General features: G+C 36.9%; 1 protein-coding gene and 1 pseudogene across 3 annotated transcripts in view; both read left to right on the top strand.

The window, feature by feature from the left end:
* Positions 1-19,030, top strand: part of SLFN12 (schlafen family member 12) — a 28,511-nt gene extending 9,481 nt beyond the window's left edge. For 2 of the 3 annotated variants that reach the window (XM_054456843.2, XM_063655417.1), the window contains 4 exons: positions 1,050-2,128; positions 3,732-3,839; positions 12,163-14,620; positions 15,009-19,030. In XM_054456843.2, coding sequence (XP_054312818.1) covers positions 1,090-2,128; positions 3,732-3,839; positions 12,163-12,752 — 1,737 coding nt within the window. In that variant the 5' untranslated portion in view covers positions 1,050-1,089 and the 3' untranslated portion in view covers positions 12,753-14,620; positions 15,009-19,030. Of the gene's footprint in view, positions 1-1,049; positions 2,129-3,731; positions 3,840-12,162 lie in introns of all 3 variants that reach the window. The other variant, XM_063655415.1, reaches the window with a different exon arrangement.
* Positions 16,178-19,030, top strand: LOC129016966 (tRNA-uridine aminocarboxypropyltransferase 2-like; annotated as a pseudogene).
* Positions 19,031-19,708: the final 678 nt, after the last annotated feature.

Below are 19,708 nucleotides of genomic sequence, written 5' to 3'. Positions count from 1 at the left end.
AGCAGTGATCCTAATAGATTTTAAGGGAACAGAGCTAATGGATTAGGGATACATAGACTAAAGCACACTGTCTTAGTTTGTTTAGGCTGCCATAACAAAATACCACAAGCTGGGTGGCTTACAAATAACAGAAATTTATGACTCACAGTTCTGGAGGCTGGGAAGTTTAAGATTAAGATGCCAGCACTGTTGGGTTCTGGTGAGGGCCCTTTACCTGTCGCAGACTGCCTACTTCTTGCTGTGTTCTCACATAGTGGAAGGGATGAGCTAGTGTTCTGGGGTCCCTTTTAGGAGAGCACTAATCTCATTCATGAGGGTTTCACCCTCATAACCTGATCACCTCCCAAAAACCTCATCACCTTGGGAGTTAGAATTTCAACATATGAATTTTGGAGGAACACAAACATTCAAACCATAGCACAGGTGATTTGTATATAAGAATTTTCCTTATTGAAAATATGTGGATATTAGATTTAAAAAGGGCACAATGACTTAGCGCACTTTGCTTAAGATTAATGGCCAAAATTTGTAAATCTAATTCATTCTTATAGGAAGGAAAAATAATTAACATGACATGTTGGATGTCATTAGACCTTAACTGGAAATCTTCCAAAAGATTTATCCACATAAATGGAGATAATTAAGGTAAAAGCTGAAATTATTAAAATAAAAAGAAAAGTAGAAATAATATGTATAAGTAAAGCCTGGTTCACTGAGAAGATAAAAACATAGACTCACTCCAGGGGTTAAGAAAAGGAGAGAGAAAACAGGTTGTACAATATTAGGGACTAGAAAGGAGAAAAAGGGCAGATAAAGAGATTATATAATTAGAATACATCATATAAAACTATAGTAACAAATTTGAAAATTCTGTAGGAGTATAAATTATTATAGTCTTAGCTCAAAATTTGCCAGTTTCTTCATACCCATATACTTACCAGTCTAGTGGAATACACACAGCACAGGATTTTTTTTCATTTGCCTCATAATACAGAATTTGCTATCTTTCTAGTTCAGGTCCTATTCTAACGGCTCTGCCTATTTTACAGAAAAGAATTTCTGCTTGAACACTGCATAGCTGCTGGGAAAATGAACATCAGTGTTGATTTGGAAACGAATTATGCCGAATTGGTTCTAGATGTGGGAAGAGTCACTCTTGGAGAGAAGAGTAGGAAAAAAATGAAGGATTGTAAACTGAGAAAAAAGCAGAATGAAAGTGTCTCACGAGCTATGTGTGCTCTGCTGAATTCTGGAGGGGGAGTGATCAAGGCTGAAATTGAGAATGAAGACTATAGTTATACAAAAGATGGAATAGGACTAGATTTGGAAAATTCTTTTAGTAACATTCTGTTATTTGTTCCTGAGTACTTAGACTTCATGCAGAATGGTAACTACTTTCTGATTTTTGTGAAGTCGTGGAGCTTGAACACCTCTGGTCTGCGGATTACCACCTTGAGCTCCAATTTGTACAAAAGAGATATAACATCTGCAAAAGTCATGAATGCCGCTGCTGCACTGGAGTTCCTCAAAGACATGAAAAAGACTAGAGGGAGATTGTATTTAAGACCAGAATTGCTGACAGAGAGTCCCCGTGTTGATATACAAGAAGAAAGTAACATGAAGGCCTTGGCTGGGGGCTTTTTTGACAGAACAGAACTTGATCGGAAAGAAAAATTGACCTTTACTGAATCCACACATGTTGAAATTAAAAACTTCTCGACAGAAAAGTTGTTACAAAGAATTAAAGAGATTCTTCCTCAATATGTTTCTGCATTTGCAAATACTGATGGAGGATATTTGTTCATTGGTTTAAATGAAGATAAAGAAATAATTGGCTTTAAAGCAGAGATGAGTGACCTCGATAAGTTAGAAAGAGAAATCGAAAACTCCATTAGCAAGATGCCTGTGCATCACTTCTGTGTGGAGAAGAAGAAGATAAATTATTCATGCAAATTCCTTGGAGTGTATGATAAAGGAAGTCTTTGTGGATATGTCTGTGCCCTCAGAGTGGAGCGCTTCTGCTGTGCAGTGTTTGCTAAAGAGCCTGATTCCTGGCATGTGAAAGATAACCGTGTGATGCAGTTGACCAGGAAGGAATGGATCCAGTTCATGGTGGAGGCTGAACCAAGTTGAGAATGGGGGGATTTGCAACAGGAATGCATTTGGCTTGGGTGGCAGGGAGGTTTTCTCTTTGGGATTTGGGGCAAGATCAATAGTCCTCAAATTTCAGCACCTAATCTATTAATCTCTGGTGGATACAATCAATAGTTCCCTGCCTCGGCCAGGCGCGGTGGCTCACGCTTGTAATCCCAGCACTTTGGGAGGCCGAGGCGGGCAGATCACGAGGTCAGGGGTATTGGGGTAGACCATCCTGGCTAACATGGTGAAACCCCATTTCTACTAAAAATACAAAAAATTAGCCGGGTGTGATGGCACATGCCTATGGTCCCAGCTACTCAGGAGGCTGAGGCAGGAGAATCGTTTGAAGCCAGGTGGCGGAGGTTGCAGTGGGCCAGAGATAGCACCACTGCACTCCAGCCTGGGCAACAGAGCGAGACTCCGTCTCAAAAAAAAAAAAAAAAAAAAAAAGTTCCCTGCCACTTGTTTTCTTCTACACCCTTAGAAGAAGATAGAATTTCATAAAATAAGCACATGATCTACTTTTAGTAGCCCTACCTGGTGCAAAGACCCAATTAAACCCAGAAGTTTCCTCCCTACCACGTCTTTGTTAGAGTTGAAGGAAAACCCGTTTAATCCTTTTCCTTTTTGTTTCTGAGCTCTATTTCAGTAAGTAACCATTGCTTTCTTTCAGGAACATTTGCCTCTTTTACTTACTTGCTCCTTCATGTTTCTTGTCCCCTTTCTATTTATTTATTTATTTATTTATTTATTTATTTATTTATTTTGAGACGGAGTCTTGCTCTGTCACCCAGGCTGGAGTGCAATGGCAGGATCTCGGCTTACTGCGGCCTCCGCCTCCCGGATTCAAGCGATTCTCCTGCCTCAGCCTCCAGAGTAGCTGGGATTACAGGTGCCCACCACAACGCCCAGCTAATTTTTTGTATTTTTACTAGAGACGGGGTTTCACCATGTTGGCCAGGCTGGTCTCGAACTCTTGACCTCAGGCAATCCACCCGCCTCCCAAAGTGCTGGGATTACAGGTGTGAGCCACCATGCCTGGCGTCCCTTTCTATTCAATTCCTGTAAAACCGCTTCCTTTTTCTTCTCATATTTGTGAGCCAAATTGTAGCCCTAATTTGTACCAGTAAGGAAGGAATAATGCTGTTATTTTATCTGGTTTTGGAAAAAAGAAAGCCTCAAATGAAATTGGACCAGTACTAGCAATTGCACCAGTACTAGCAACTTACAAAATGTCTGAAAATGTAAGCTTCTTCCTCAGAATCTGCACAAAAGTCAGCTTTCCTTCACTAGCCATCACGTCTCATTTTAACTGCTTTAGAAATAAACCCAATTATATGGTAATGCATTAAATTACTATTAATGCATTTTTACTGTTAATTTTCATTCGAAATATAGTGTTTCAGTGGCATCAAAAGTTAATTTTGCAATTTGTATCTGACCTAAGAATCTAACCACAATATCTAACATAAATTTTTTTTTGAAAAACAGAATCAGTTACAAGTAGACTTTTAATATATAATACTATGCATTAGTTAGTTGGGGTCTCCCTTCTGTGAAATTAAGAATGTGATTTTTTTTTGTTTTCTAAGAATTTTCCAGGTCATATAAAGAGCTGTTCTCTCAAATAAATATGTCATCACCTGCTCCTCACAGTTGGCCTCTTTTGGAATGGGAACGGCAGAGACATCACTGTCCAGGTAGTTTCATTCTGGCTTGTTTGGATTTGTTGATGTGACTGTAGTCAAATCTCTTTCTCTTCAAACCAGCTCAGTCTTGAAATTTGTTCTGAAAGCACATTCTTGTGTTTATGGGAATTCTTTGGTGTTTTAAGTCATTGAATCTGTCAAATCCTATTTCTTTATATTTGGGTTAGAATTTTCTTGGTGCAATACAAATTCGTTTACTTGGAAGTAAGAGCAACCCAAGTCAGTTTAGTTTAAACAAACAAAAAAAAGAAAGCATATATATCATGTCACTGAGCAGTCTTGATTGAGGCCCACCTTCAGGCATCGCTATGTTCAGTTACTGAAGAAATGCCATCAGTACTCAGGATCTCTGATTGATCTATCTGTTTTTGTTGTTGTTGTTGATGATGGGCAATTGAGTTATTTCCTGCATTCCGCGACATGAACAGTGTTACCTTGAACATTCTTAGTCAGTCTTCTAGTGCATATGTGCAAGATTTTCTCTTGGGTGCCTAAGTAGGAGTAGAATTGTTGGCTCAGGAGGTGTGTGAATATTCAAGTAATAAGATAATGCCAAATTGTTCTGAAAGTAGATAGGTCAAGTTACTCCCATCAACAATATATTAGAAATGCCACATCTTCTCCAATTGTCAAATTTTTCTTGTTTATGGTTCTCCTTCTCTTGACCTCCTTCTTCTCAATCAACTGTGTATAAAATGGTATCTCTTTGTAATGTGCATTTCCTTGGTTATTGATTGGGTTGAGCATCTCTCCATATACTTACTGGCCATATATATTTCATCTTCTGTGCAGTGTTTATTTTGTCTTTGCCCATTTTTCTAATAAGCTTTGTCTTTTTCTTATTGATTTATAGGAGTAATTTAGAGATTCTAGAATAAAATCCTCTTTTAGTCATAGGTATTAACAATTACCAAATGTTTTCTCCAAGCTGGTGGCTTGCATTTTCTCTTTTCTTAAGGTATACTCTCATAAGTAGTAGTTTTAAATTTTAATGTAGGCAAAACTGTCATTTAAAATGTTGTGGTTTAGTGCTCTTTGTGCCTTGTGTAAGAGATCCTTCTATACACTAGGATTATAAGGATATTTCTTTTAATTTTCTCCTAAACTTTTTAAAGTTTTGCACTCAACATTTAACATTTAAATACACAATCCAGAGGTGGGCAGATCACTTGAGGCCAAGAGATCAGCCTGGCCAACATGGTGAAGCCATGTCTCTACTAAAATACAAAAATTAGCCAGGTGTGGTGGTGCACACCTGTAGACCCAGCTACTCAGGAGACTGAGGCACAAGAATCGTTTGAATCCAGGAGGTGGAGGTTGCAGTGGGCTGAGATCACACCACTGCACTCCAGCCTTGGCAACAGCATGAGACCTTGTCTCAATAAGTAATAAACAAACAAACAAATAAATAAGTAAATACACAATCCATATCAATAGACAGTAATGTAGCATGCTATTTCATTTTATTCCATGTGGATAACCACTTTCCCAGGCGTAACACTGAAAAGTCTCACTTTCACCACGATCTGCCATGCCACTCTCAGCATATTACTAAGTACAATTCACCTTTGAACAAACCCGCATGCAGTTGAAAATCTGTGTATAACTTTTGACTTTCCAAAAAGTTAACTACTAATAGCTTACTTTTGACCCAAAGCCTTACCAATAATGTAGTCAATTAACACATATTTTGTGTATTTATCATATACTATATTCTTAAAATAAAGTAAGCTAGAGAAAGAAAATATTATTAAGAAAGTCATAAGGAAGAGGAAATATATTTTCTATTCATTAGGTGTAAGTGGATCATTTAAAGGTCTTCATACTCATTGCCTTGACGTTGTGTAGGCTGAGGAAGAGAAGGGTTGGTCTTGCTATCTCGGGGTGGCAGAGGTGGAAGAAGATCCTGGTGTAAGTGGGCCCATGCAGTTCAAACCCATGTTGTTCAAGGGTCAACTGTATATCTATAGATAATCCTCTTTCTAGAATCGCTATTATGTTTCCTTGATCAAGTTGTCTGTCCCTGCCACTGTAATGTTATACTAAGTATCGATATCTGGTAGCGTAAGCCCTTTAGTTTTTCTTTGAGAGTGTCTTGGCAATTTTTAATCATTTAATCTTCTATACACATTTTAGAATGTGCTTAAGTGCCAAAAAGCTTTTGGAATTTTGATTCACAGTTACAATGCATCTCTAGATACATTTGGGAAGAAATGGCATATTTATATCATTAAGTTGTATCCTTGAGCATAGGAAATCTGTTTACTTATTTATATCTTCTTTAATGCCTGTATAGTTTCATAAATTTCTGTGTACACATTTTGTACATCTTTTATTACACTTATGTCTAGGTTCCTTTTATTTTTGTTGCTGTAAAGATATTTTTCTTTAAAAGTTCCATTTTCTTGTTTACTGCTGATGTGTAGAAATGCAGTTGATTTTTACATATTGAGTTTATATAAGGCCACATTGTTAGGTTGCCTTATTATTTTAAATAATTTGTCCATGGATTAGTTACATTTTGTATAAACAAATATGCGGATCATAAAATGTTTTGTCTTTTCCTTTCCAATCTTTATGCCTTTAATGTCTTTTTTTCTTGTCCTAATGAACTGATGAAGACTTTTAGACAATTCTTAATGCAAATAGTCTTAGTTCAGATTTTAAAGAGAGTGTGTCTATGGCTTTCCCATTTAAATTGAGGTTTGCCTAACATGGCGCATGTATACCTATGTAACAAACCTGCACATTGTGCACATCTACCCCAGAACTTAAAGTATAATAAAAACAAAAAAAGAAATTGAGGTTTTCCTTAGGTACTTTGAATATACCCTTATCAGGCTAAGGAAGTTTAATGATATTTCTAGTTTACTAAATGTTTTTTCTTTTTTTTTATCATGGGTGAATACTGAATTTTATCAAACACACTTTCTACTTCTGTTGACATGATTATATGCTTTTCTTTTTAATATGTTGATTGGCAAATGATGTTTAATATTTTCTATTAAGCCATTTTTGCATTCCTGGAACAAACTCAGTTCCGTCTTGCAGTATTATCTTTTTTACACATTTTTATTCAGCTGCTAATACTTAATTTAGAATTTCTACATCTAAATCCACGAGTGACAAGGCCTAAGAATAGTTTTCTCTCTTTCTTTGTCTAGTATTTGTATTAAAATTGTGCTGAACTCAAAATGAGTTTCCTCTTTTTCCATCCTTTGAAAAAATTTATATAAGATTAGAATGATATGCTTGAAATTGTGGTGGAATTTGCCTGTAAAATGGTTTGTCTTCCCTTTGTGGGAAGACTCCTAGTTCTTTTTTGAATCAGGAACTGGCTCTGTCACCCAGGCTGAAGTATAGTGGTGTGATCATGGCTCACTGTAGCTTCAAGCTCTTGGGCTCAAGTGATCCACCTGCCTCAGCCTATCAAGGCTCTAGGATTACAGGCTTGAGCCACTGTGCCTGACATATTTCTGATTTTTTAACAAAAGGATTGCCCACTCTTTCTGTTTCCTTTGGTGTTAATTTTGGTAAGATATTTTTAAGGAATCCTAAATTCAATAGCTGGCATCTCAATATTAGTCTGACTTATATTTCAGATCCTTATTTCAGTCTATTTTTATTTTCTTGTGAGAACAAAGCAGATTGGTTTCAAAAATTTATTTATTTTGTGTAGTAAGCACTTTTAAAATGTATGCTTTTCCTAGGTATCCTATATGTTAATTTTTAAAATTTTTATTTCACTAGTTTTTGGGGAACAGGTGGTTTATGGTTACATGAATAAGTTCTTTATTGGTGGCTTCTGAGATTTTGGTGCAGCTATCACCCAAGTAATGTACACTGCACCCAGTGTGTAGTCTTTTATCCCTCATTCCGCTCCCACCCTTCCCCTTGAGTCCCCAGAGTCCGTTGTATCATTCTTAGTCTTTGTGTCCTCATGGCCTAGCTCCCACTTATGAGTGAGAACATACAATATTTGGTTTTCCATTCCTGAGTTACTTCACTTAGAATAATGGTCTCCCACCCCATTCAGGTTGCTGCGAATGCCATTATTTCATTCCTTTTTATGACTGATAGTATTCCATGGTGTATATATACCACATTTTCTTTAACCACTTGATGGTTGATGGGTATTTAGGCGGGTTCCATATTTTTGGAATTGCAAATTGTGCTGCTATAAATGTGTGTGCAAATGTCTTTTTCATGAAATGACTGATTTTCCTCTGGGTAGATACCCAGTAGTAGGATTGCTGGAGCAAATGGTAGTTCTACTTTTAATTCCTTAATGAATCTCCATACTTTTTTTCCATAGTGGTTGTAATAGTTTACATTCACACCAGCAGTATAAAAGAATTCCCTTTTCAGTGCATACATGCCAGCATCTATAATTTTTTGACTTTTAATTATGGCCATTCTTGTAGGTGTAAGATGGTATTGTGGTCTTAATTTTCATTTCCCTGATCATCAGTGATGTTGAGCATATTTTCATGTTCGTTGGCCATTTGTATATCTTCTTTTGAGAATTGTCTATTTATATCCTTTGCCCACTTTTTGATGGGATTCTTTGTTTTTTTCTTGCTGATTTGTTTGAGTTCCTCATAGATTCTGGATATCAGTCATTTGTCAGATGCATAGGTTGCAAATATTTTCTCCCACTCTGTGGATTGTCTTTTTACTCTGCTATTTCTTTTGCTGTGCAGAAGCTTTTAGTTTAATTACGTCTCATCTATTTATTTTTGTTTTTGTTATATTTGCTTTTGGGTTCTTGGTTATGAACTCTTTGCCTAAGCCAATGTCTAGAATTGTTTTTCTGATGTTATCTTGTAGAATTTTTATGGTTTCAGGTCTTAGATTTAAGTCTTTGATTCATGTTGAGTTGGTTTTTGTATAAGGTGAGAGATGAGGATCTGGTTTCATTCTTCTACATGTGGCTTGCCAATTATCCCAGCACCATTTGTTGCATGGGGTGTCCTTTCCCCACTTTGTTTTTGCTTGCTTTGTTGAAGATCCAATTGAACTGTAAGCATTAGACTTTCTTTCAGTGTTCTCTATTCTATTCCATTCGTCTACATGCCTATTTTTATACCAGAACCATGCTGTTTTGGTAACTATAGCTTTGTAGTATAGTTTGAGGTCAGGTAATGTGATGCCTCCAGATTTGTTCTTTTTGCTTAGTCTTGCTTTTGCTATGTGGACTCTTTTTTTGGTGCCATATAAATTTTAGGGTTGTTTTTTCTAGTTCTGTGAAGAATGATTATGGTATTTTGATGGGAATTGCATTGATGTAATTGCTTTTGTCAGTATGGTCATTTTCACAATATTGATTCTACCTATCCATGAGCATGGGATGTGTTTCCATTTGTTTGTTTCATCCATGATTTCTTTCAGCAGTGTTTTGTAGTTTTCCTTGTAGAGATCTTTCACTTCCTTGGCTAGGTATATTGCTAGGTATTTTATTTTATTTTGCAGCTGTTGTAGGAGGGATTGAGGTTTTGATTTGATTCTCAGCTTGGTCACTGTTGCTGTATAGCAGTGCTAATTTGTGTACATTGGTTTTGTATCCTGAAACTTAATGGAATTCATTTTTCAGATCTAGGCACTTTTTGGATGAGTCTTTAGGGTTTTCTAGGTATACAATCATTTTTCTGTGAAAAATGACATGGGAATTTTGATAGGGTTTTCGTTGAATTTGTAGATCACTTTGGGTAGTGTGGACATTTTAACAATATGATTTTTTCAATCCATGAACACAAGCTATCTTTCCATTTATTTGTGTCTTTTCCAATTTCCTTCATCAGCATTTTATAGATATCAATATAGAGATCTTTCATCTCCTTGATAACATTTATTATCAAGTATTTTTTGTAGCTATTGTAAATGGGAGTGTTTTCTTGATTTCTTTTTAGGATAATTTGTTGTTAGTGTATGGAAATGCTACTGATTTTTGTGTTCTGAAAATTTACCCAATTCTTTTATTTGTTCTGATCATTTTCTGGTGGCATCTTTAAGGTTTTCTATATATAAGTTCACATTGTGGGCAAATCGTGATAATTTAATTTCTTATTTTCCAATTTGGATCCTTTTTATTTCTTTTTCTTCCCTAATTGCTCTGGCTAGGACTTCCATATTGAATAGAAGTGGTGAAATGGGCATCCTTGTTTTGTTCCTGATCTTAGATGAAAACTTTCAATGTTTCACTGTTGAGTATGAAGTTAGCTGTAGGTTTTTTATATGTGGTCTTTGCTGTGTTGAGGTACATTCCTTCTATACCTAATTGGTTAAGAGGTTTTTTAAAATTACAGAATGTTGAATTTTGTCAAATGCTTTTTCTGTATCCATTAATATGAGCATATAGTTTTTGCCCTTCATTTTATTAATGTGGTATATCACATTTATTGATTTTCACATTATACCATGCTTGCATCCCAAGGATAAATCCCACTTATTACGATGAATGATCCTTTTTTTTTCTTTTTTTTTTTTTTTGAGACACGGTTTCACTCTTGTTACCCAGGTTAGAGTGCAATGGCGCTATCTTGCCACCCTGCAACCTCCACCTCCTGGGTTCAAGCGATTCTCTTACTTCAGCCTCCTGAGTAGCTGGGATTACAGGCACCTGCCACCATGTCTGGCTAATTTTATGTATTTTTAGTAGAGACAGGGTTTCACCATGTTGGCCAGGCTGGTCTTGAACCCCTGACCTCAGGTGATCCACCCACCTTGGCCTCCCAAAATGCTGGGATTACAGGCATGAGCCACTGCACCAGGCCGAATGATCCTTTTAATGTGCTGTTGAATTTGGTTTGCTAGCATTTTGTTGAGAATTTTTGCATCTAGTTTCATCAGTGATATTGGCCTGTAATTTTCTTTTTTTTGTAGAGTCCTTGCCTGACTTCATGATCAGGGTAATGTTGACCTCATAAAATGAGTTTGGAAGTATTTCCTCCTCTTCAATTTTTTGGAAGAGTTTGAGAAGGATTGGTATACTCTTGTATTTGTGAGGGATATCTTTAATCAACTTAAAAAAAAAAAAGTATAAATGTTTGTCTCTTCAAATATTGCTTATCTTATTTTTCTCTCCTTTCTCTTTGTGGGACTCATATTATAAATTTGCTAGACCTTTTGATGGTTTCTGACATATCTTTTATCTTCTGTTTTTACCTTTTTTTTTTTTCATTGAGTTTGAGTTCGGACTTTTGCTACCATCCTGTCTTCCCATTGATTAGTCCTGTTTTCTGCTATGCTCTGTCTGCTGTTAAACATTATCAAATAAGTTCCTAATACCACATACTGTATTTTTCAGTTAAGGAATGTCCACACAATTTTTATCCATCAATTTTAGTTTTTCTAAGCCTGTAAGAGAATAAGTACATCTTCATCTTTTCATCTATTTTATTATTATTTTTTGTTTTTAAATATATTACAGTTATTTTAAAGTCCCTCTTTGATAACTACAATATCTGAAGCACTTGTCAGTCTTTTTCTCTGATCTGGTTTTTCTCCTGTTTTCTAGTAATTCATTCTGATTTTTATTCTGTCTCATAATTTTTTATTGTATCATGGATTACAAATTGTAGAGACTTTGATAGATATTACGTTTCTCCAAAAAGGGCTATATTTACTTCTGGCAGGTAGATAGATTGCTTTTATTCCTTTGAAGTTTTTTTTATGCTTTTCTAGGTATAATAGTTTTTAATTTTGCCCTTACTATTAGGTCATGGCTTTTCTATTGCCATAATGTCTCTGGTATTTACCAAGATCCCTCCACTCTTTTGGGACTGGAATTCCAGTCTGTGTTTCCTGAGCACCATGAGGCTGAAGAAACTTACATTCAGCTCTTTAGTCTCTCAGTTGATATTTTCTTCTGTGTTTCCAGCATCTGACCTGTATTAGCCAATGAGTTGAGGGAAATTTGTATGTAGACTTTGGCTTCTTCTCTGCAGCTTCATTTTCTCTGAGATTTTACTTCTCATATTCCAGCTCTTCTTACTTCTTTTCCTCAGCCTAATAAGACTGATGATTTCTCCTTGGGTTCTATTTACCTATGCCATGATATGGAAAATCTACTTAGGGAAAAAGCAGGGGTGAATGTGAAGCTACTTTCTGTGTTTCACCTCTATCAAAGACTGTGGCAGTTCAAATACTGCTTTTATTGGTGCTTTCTAGTTCTTTAAATTATTGTTTAATATATTTTATACAACTTTTACAGTGTTTTTGATGGGAGGATTTGTCTTTTACAAGCTACTTTGCCATGGCTTAAATGGGAACTTCCTAGTGTTTTATTATTTATTATTATTATTTCCTTATTCAGGGCTATCAGGAAGGGTAACGTATACTCCAGAAAACCTTTGCAGAAAACTATTCTTACAACATGAAGGACTTAAGCAATTAATATGTGAAGAAATGGGCTCTGTTAGAAAGGGCTCACTGATCTTCTCTAGGAGCTGGTCTTTGGATCTGGGCTTGCAAGAGAACCACAAAGTCCTCTGTGATGCTCTTCTGATTTCCCAGGACAAGCCTCCAGTCCTATACACCTTCCACATGGTACAGGATGAGGAGTTTAAAGGCTATTCTACACAAACTGCCCTAACCTTAAAGCAGAAGCTGGCAAAAATTGGTGGTTACACTAAAAAAGTGTGTGTCATGACAAAGATCTTCTACTTGAGCCCTGAAGGCAAGACAAGCTGCCAGTATGATTTAAGATCGCAAGTAATTTACCCTGAATCCTACTATTTTACAAGAAGGAAATACTTGCTGAAAGCCCTTTTTGAAGCCTTAAAGAGACTCAAGTCTCTGAGAGACCAGTTTTCCTTTGCAGAAAATCTATACCAGATAATCGGTATAGATTGCTTTCAGAAGAATGATAAAAAGATGTTTAAATCTTGTCGAAGGCTCACCTGATGGAAGATGGACTGGGCTACTGAGATATTTTTCATTATATATTTGATAACATTCTCTAATTCTGTGAAAATATTTCTGTGAAAACTTTGCAAGTTAAGCAACTTAATGTGATGTTGGATAATTGGGTTTTGCCTATCTTCACTTCTCCCTAAATAATCTTCACAGATATTGTTTGAGGGATATTAGGAAAATTAATTTGTTAACTCGTCTGTGCACAGTATTATTTACTCTGTCTGTAGTTCCTGAATAAATTTTCTTCCATGCTTGAACTGGGAAAAATTGCAACACTTTTATTCTTAATGACAACAGTGAAAATCTCCCAGCATATACCTAGAAAACAATTATAACTTACAAAAGATTATGCTTGATGAAACTCAGAATTTCCACAGTGGGAATGAATAAGAAGGCAAAACTCATTTCCTCAAAACAAAACTCCAGGAATTTTCTGGATCTTCTTGAGCTACTTTCACACTATTTACTTGGAAGGGTTGTGGATTTCCTAACTGGTCAGCTAGCACCTTTAAAGAACTCACAAGAATGGTTACTTTATTTTTCTACAAGCAGTTCTGAATAAAGAAGCATGAGATGACAAAATGTGGAAAATCCTCTCTAAGATTTGAAGGAAAGCAGCCAAGGTATAAGTAGAAACTCTTTTAGACGAGAGTTTTTATCAACAAGAGGAAGGAGCACCAGGGTCTGGCATTTCCCACTCATCTAAGATGAGCTAAGGGACCAAGATGAAGCTCAGCAGAGTGGGATACACCCTTGGCTGGGTGTTCTGAATTCATGCCTAAGACCTTCAGTGGGATCTTGGAACAGAGAATGGAGCCTAAATTACCCATCAGGGCCTCAGCCTTTTCCACCACTGTGTCCAATGCCAGAGGAAGTCGATCAACGCATTCAGTATTCTGAGAAAAGTTTTACTAACACATATTTTGCCAAACGAGATGATGTTTGACTGTAAAGGAAATAGGCAGACATTCTTATCAAAGGATATAGGGAACGGAACGTAGTTCTCTTCTACCTTCTTGAAAACTATGTTACAATGAAATCCAGCCAATGAAGAGATGAATCAAAATGAAGAACTTAAAACGAGAGCATACTTGCACTCCTGGAGTCTCTCTCTAGCCCTGAACTGTGGCCAGCACAGTGTGTCAGCCTGTACCAGCTGCCGGTATGGGTGACCTGGGCACGGGCAAGACAATCATCATCACACACTGTGTGCACCAGAACTCCTCTTGGCATCTCCAAGCCAGTTCACCATTGTGTGAACTGTGCACTGAAGGAGCTCCACTGGGACTCAGAGGCCTTGGCACACCTGCAGCTGTGGAATATTGCGATGAGGAAAGATTGGGAAAATGACAAGAGCCCACTGTCTGGAATTTATAGGTGCATTGATTGTCTTCAGTATCACCAGCCCAGCCCCATTTGAAGCAGAGCCAAAGTGGAAAAATGATTTGGACTAAACGTTAACTCATGGCAGACCAGTTTCTGTGGTTCTGTTGGCCAAGAAACGTGACCATGGGAGGATGAACGCAGGAACAATAGCCTCAAGATGGGCCAGATCTACATGGAACATAGTTTTGTAGGATGAGTTGAAGCATCAGCAAAGGAAAATGTAAACTTTGATGAAGCCTCCAGGTGCCTGGATGCCAAATAGACAAATACAGAATATAAGAAAACACAGTAAGAGCCATTGGCCCCGTGCTTATTTGGCATCATTGCAAGAAACCTGGGGTAGTGATAGTGGATGTATTTAGAGAGTGAGGCATAAGCTCACCTAAACAGCCTAGAAAATGTTTTACTATGAGAGTAAGAAGGAAGAACACAAGTGGATATATGAGGAGTCATTGCAGTCTGGCCCATCAGTAAGTTTTTCATGTGTACATCATTAGTCAAGAAAGTAGATCTGAAATTTTGGAGGGTGTTTAATATAATCTTGGTGGAGTTGTAAAGTGGGTTAAAAGTCTGAATTATATATATATCAAAGTGGCAGGTCTGGCAGTCATATTGTTGAACAGTATGGCTGATACATTAATAATATATGTGTACATTCGTGTATGTGTGTATAACCAAGGGGAAGGGGTGGTCATGGTCAGAGACATAAGACAAGAGGTCGGTGGGCGGAAGCTTGAAGGAGTGGTGGGGAGGGCGCTGGGGAGTGAGTGGATCAAGGAGTTGACTAATAGGAAACAACTGCCTCTAGGAGAAGGCAATAATCTCCATTACTTTTTATTATTTTATTTTATTTTTTAGGGACAAGGTCTTGCTCTGTCGGCTGGGCTGGATTGCAGTGGTGTGATCATAGCTTACTGCAGCATTGAACGCCTGGGCTCAAAAGATTCTCTCACCTAAGCCTCCTGAGTAGCTAGGACTACAGACACACACCAACTCACCTGGCTAATTTTTAAAATTTTTGTAGAGATAGGGTCTCACTATGTTGCTCAGGCTGGTCTCAACTCCTGGGGCTAAGCAATCCTCCTGTCTTGGCCTCCCAAAGGGCTCAAATAGGCAAAATTGAGCTGTTAAATGGAGAAGCAGTGGGGATAATTATCCCCTTTCATAATCAGGTTCTGTATAACAAGTCTTAATCCTTGAAGGGCCTATTCTAACTTAAATTGTGCCATATTAACTATTTTAAAGAGGGATTTATAGGGTCCCATTTTATCAAGCCATTTTTTAAGTGCCAAAATTTTAACTTTAATTTATTATTTGTTGTGTCAGAGAGTCTGTGTCCAATATGAGATACTTTAAAGCAATGGGTACAAAACTATGGGAAATTCAACCAAAGCAGTAAAGTGAGGGATAGTTATTCAAAATATTTTTTAACTTTAGTTACCTTTCTAAGATTAGAGGGGGTACAATATTTAAATTTAGTGAGAACCCCAAGTATAATATATATTTTTTTGAGAAGGAGTTTCGCTCTTGTTGCCCGGGCTGGAGTGCAATGATGCTATCTCGGCTCACGGCAACCTCCGCTTCACAGGTTCAAGTGATTCTCCTGACTCAGCCTCCCAAGTAGCTGGGATTACAGGCACCTGCCACCATGCCTGGCTAATTTTTGTATTTTTAGTAGAGGCAGGGTTTCACCATGTCGGCCAGGCTGGTTTTGAACTTCTGACCTCAGGTGATCCACTCGCCTCGGCTTCCCAAAGTGCTTGGATTATAGGTGTAAGCCACTGCGGCCCACTCCAAGTATAATTGGAGTCCCAGTATTGATTGAGTCCATGAAGTATGTCAGCTGGTATATTTCAGCAAATGCTGAAGTTAATTTAGACCTTATGTTGTAGAGACAAAAAATCTAATCAGTGTCCTTTTATCTTTTTGTAATATAAATTCTTTGGCATATACATTCTGGATTTCTAATTGGGCCGAATTATGGACCTTTGTTTTAATTTAGTTACATATGTTATATCCACATCTATATGTACACATACAATCTATTCCTTATGTCTATATTGAAATATTATATCGAAGGCCTGACTAGAGTGTCCGCCATGGAGTCGCAGAAAGAGGCGCGAACACTCCAGGAACCCATCGCGCGGCCGCCTGGGGCCTCAAGGTCTCAGACGCCAAAATACAAGGAGCGGCGGGAGGGCGGCGCGGTGCTGGCGACGGCTGCCCTGGGCGCAGAGGTGGACGACGCTAGTGTGGACGCGCTGTGGCTGCTGCAGGTGGAGCCGGCCGAGCTGAGGCCTGAGTGCAGCCGCTGCAGCCGGCCTCAGAAAGTGTGTTTGTGTCCATTTCTCCCAGCGCACCCTTTGCATATCTCTACCCACTTGTACATAATTCAGCATCCAGCAGAGGAACACAAAATGTTGCGGACAGTTCCTCTACCAGCAGCATGCCTCCCCCAAGACAAGTGCAAAGCGAAGACTGGTCGTCGCTTCAGTGAAGAAAGAGATCCTGAACTTTCAACTGTTTGCCGGAAGTTTGGTACATTAATATTATATCCAGGGGCTGAAGCTGCTAATCTGGAAGAATTTATATTAGATTCTCCTGTTTATCCTCTACAATCATCATCATTGATGGTACACGGAGCCAGGCTAAAGACATTTTCTGTAAGAATTCCTTGTTCTGACACCCCCAAACAGGTGCAGTTAAAAATTAGCATTTCTAGTCAGTATGTAGTTCAGATGCAGCCAATTAATAGATGTCTTTCTACACTGGAGTGTGCACCTGTTGCTCTTTCCATCTTGGAGAAAAATAATTACATACAAGAGACTTTGCTCCGCCCTCTTGAAGCTTTATGCTCTTTCCAGGTTTAACATGGTGACCAAATTCGCCTCAGCAAGGAACACCTTCTGAAAAATGGATTATATCCTAAACCAATGCCAAAGAACAAACACAAACTCAGGAAAATGGAACTATTAAAGAATAGTGTTAAAATTTAGTACAGTTGTTCTTTTGGTGTTAGCTTACCTGTCTTCATCTAACAATACCAAGTTGTTTTCATATAGTTTAGGTCTGTAGGTTTTTGACTTGCTAAAGAATGAGAATTGCATACTAATCTTGCCCAGAAGAAGGAAGTAAACCAAATATTCATAGAAACAAACAAACAAATGAAAATTCACTGGCTCACTGAAAAGCAAGATTTCATACTGTACTTGTTTTTAAAAATGTGCCTCTAATAATACATGTTTTCAAACCCAAATTTAAAGTGTGATTTGTTGTTGAGCTGGGTTAGAAGTTCTTGCTTGTAAAATAGAAGGAAATCCTTGTGGTAGATTGAAACAGTATTGTTTCCATTAATGTTTATAAATAAGTAGGTGTAGACCAATAATATAAGATACCTACATCAATTTGCAGTCCTAACTTTATAATTTGAAATAAGTAGCAAAAGAAAATTATGATAATTAAGTAATTCATTATTTTGTAAAACACTATAAAGGAATAAGAAAACTTTATTGTTGGGGCTAAATTTGAATTCAGCTAATATGATATAAGTGTTCTATTAATTGCCCTGATTTTTAAAGAGGTACATGTAATTTTGAAATAGCACACATTTTCATTTGCAATCACTCTGGATAAATTTCCCCTATTTTTCAGTGTTCATTGCACAGGCTTATTGACTATGGTAAACTTATTTTATTGAAGTTTTCAAACAGAAAATAGTAAGTGGAATATGATACAACTGTTATTTTCAGAACATATTTCTTTAGGGCTATTTAAAATAACCTTTTTAATGGGCAAAAACTTTCAATTTGAGAGAACAAATTCCTCTCCTCTGTGGGAAAATATTTGCTGAGATTTTGTATAGAATAAGAGACATGTATGTAACATATATTTATATTCAGCATAAGTCTACTGCAATCATGTACACATCTTGGCAAGAAGAGGGGATTTTGTTTAGTCTTTGTTTATGACTTCTAGAGTTTCCTGTATCTAGTGTTAAGTTGTAAGGAAAAACTAAACATGCAATTGAAAGGTAAACTTGATAACTATATATGGAACATAAGCATACACCAATGGTTATTTCTCACAGTTTTCATGCTCATTTGTTTATTATTTACTTGGATTAGGCTCATTAAAAACCATAATGCTGGTCACAATTAGAATGCTAATATTTGGGGAAGCTATGCAGAAAATATTTTAAAATATTAAAAGTTAGAGTGCTATCTTCTGTTGTTGATTTATATTTGGATTTAAAAACAAATTAGGGCTGGGCCCAGTAGCTCACACCTGTAATCCCAGCACTTTGGGAGGCTGAGATGTGAGAATTGCTTGAGCTCAGGAGTTTGAGACCAGCCTGGGCAACATGGTGAGACCCCAACTCCACACAAATTTTTTTTTTAATAATTAACCAGACATGGTGCTGTGCACCTGTGGTCTCAGCTGCTTAGGAGGCTGAGGCAGGAGGATTGCTTGGGCCCAGGAGGTCGAGGCTGCAAGGAGCTGTGTTCATTCCACTGCACTCTAGCCTGGGTTACAGAGTGAGACCTATCTCCATAAATAAATAAACAAATTAGCTCATTTACAATGTAAAACGCCTAATGTCAGATGATTATTTGGTGCTCTAGAAAATAAATAGCATATAATACTGTATAATATAGTTTCTTAACAAGTGGGGCTAAAAATCATTTTATAGTAATTTTTCACATTGATATTAAACTTCATGAGTTTCGTTTAGTCATTATTATTTTTTAAAAAGAAAACTCCCCCCATCCCTAATATACCATTTTGTATCTCAAAATTTTACTTTGTTGATTTTTAAAGAGTAATTTCTACTTTTATCATCTTTTAAATAAAACATTTTTGTGTATTTTTCAAGACAAAAAGCTTAACGTTTAGTGTTTTTGGAAATGTATTAATATTTTCTTGAAGTATGTATAGTTTTCCAAATTATTTTACTGATCTGTTAACACACTTCACTTGTTTTTAACTTACTTTTTCATGACCCCTTTACAAGGTGAGTCCATTTAATCATCTGTGGTATAAAATGCTTCTCTAGTCACCTGTTCTCATTAAACAGTTTTAAGTAAGTTTTAAAAGCCATTATTTTAATTACTAAAAGTTCTCAAAGTGTGTAGTATTATGTGAGTATTTTAACTGAAAATTTAATCAGGCTTTTAAAAATTACTTTATTGTATTAGTTGGCTTTTAAATTCAGATTCTTTATATTTGCTTGATTTTTCTGGAAGTTCCAGGCTCTATGAATTTGTAGCTGATAGTAGAGGCTTTGCTTGTGTACCCCAACTGCACTTTGATGTGGTGTAAATGGTTTTGTGAGTTATCTGAGCCATGTAACTCAGAGAATAGTATTTCATGACCCAACCACATGCTGTCTAAAGAAACTCACTTCAAATGTATGGAAATTGAAAGTAAATGGATGGAAAAAGAATTATGCAAGCAAAGGAAAGCAGGAGTGGCCATACGAATATCAGATAAAGTAATATCTGATATTACTTTAAGTAAGATTTTACTTTTAGTAAAATTGCCAGACACAGACAGGGACA

This window comes from Pongo pygmaeus, chromosome 19 (assembly GCF_028885625.2).
Source record: "Pongo pygmaeus isolate AG05252 chromosome 19, NHGRI_mPonPyg2-v2.0_pri, whole genome shotgun sequence".
Taxonomy (NCBI): domain Eukaryota; kingdom Metazoa; phylum Chordata; class Mammalia; order Primates; family Hominidae; genus Pongo; species Pongo pygmaeus.
The sequence above is the reverse complement of the archived record's forward strand: the minus strand, read 5'-3'. Positions and strand labels throughout refer to the sequence as shown.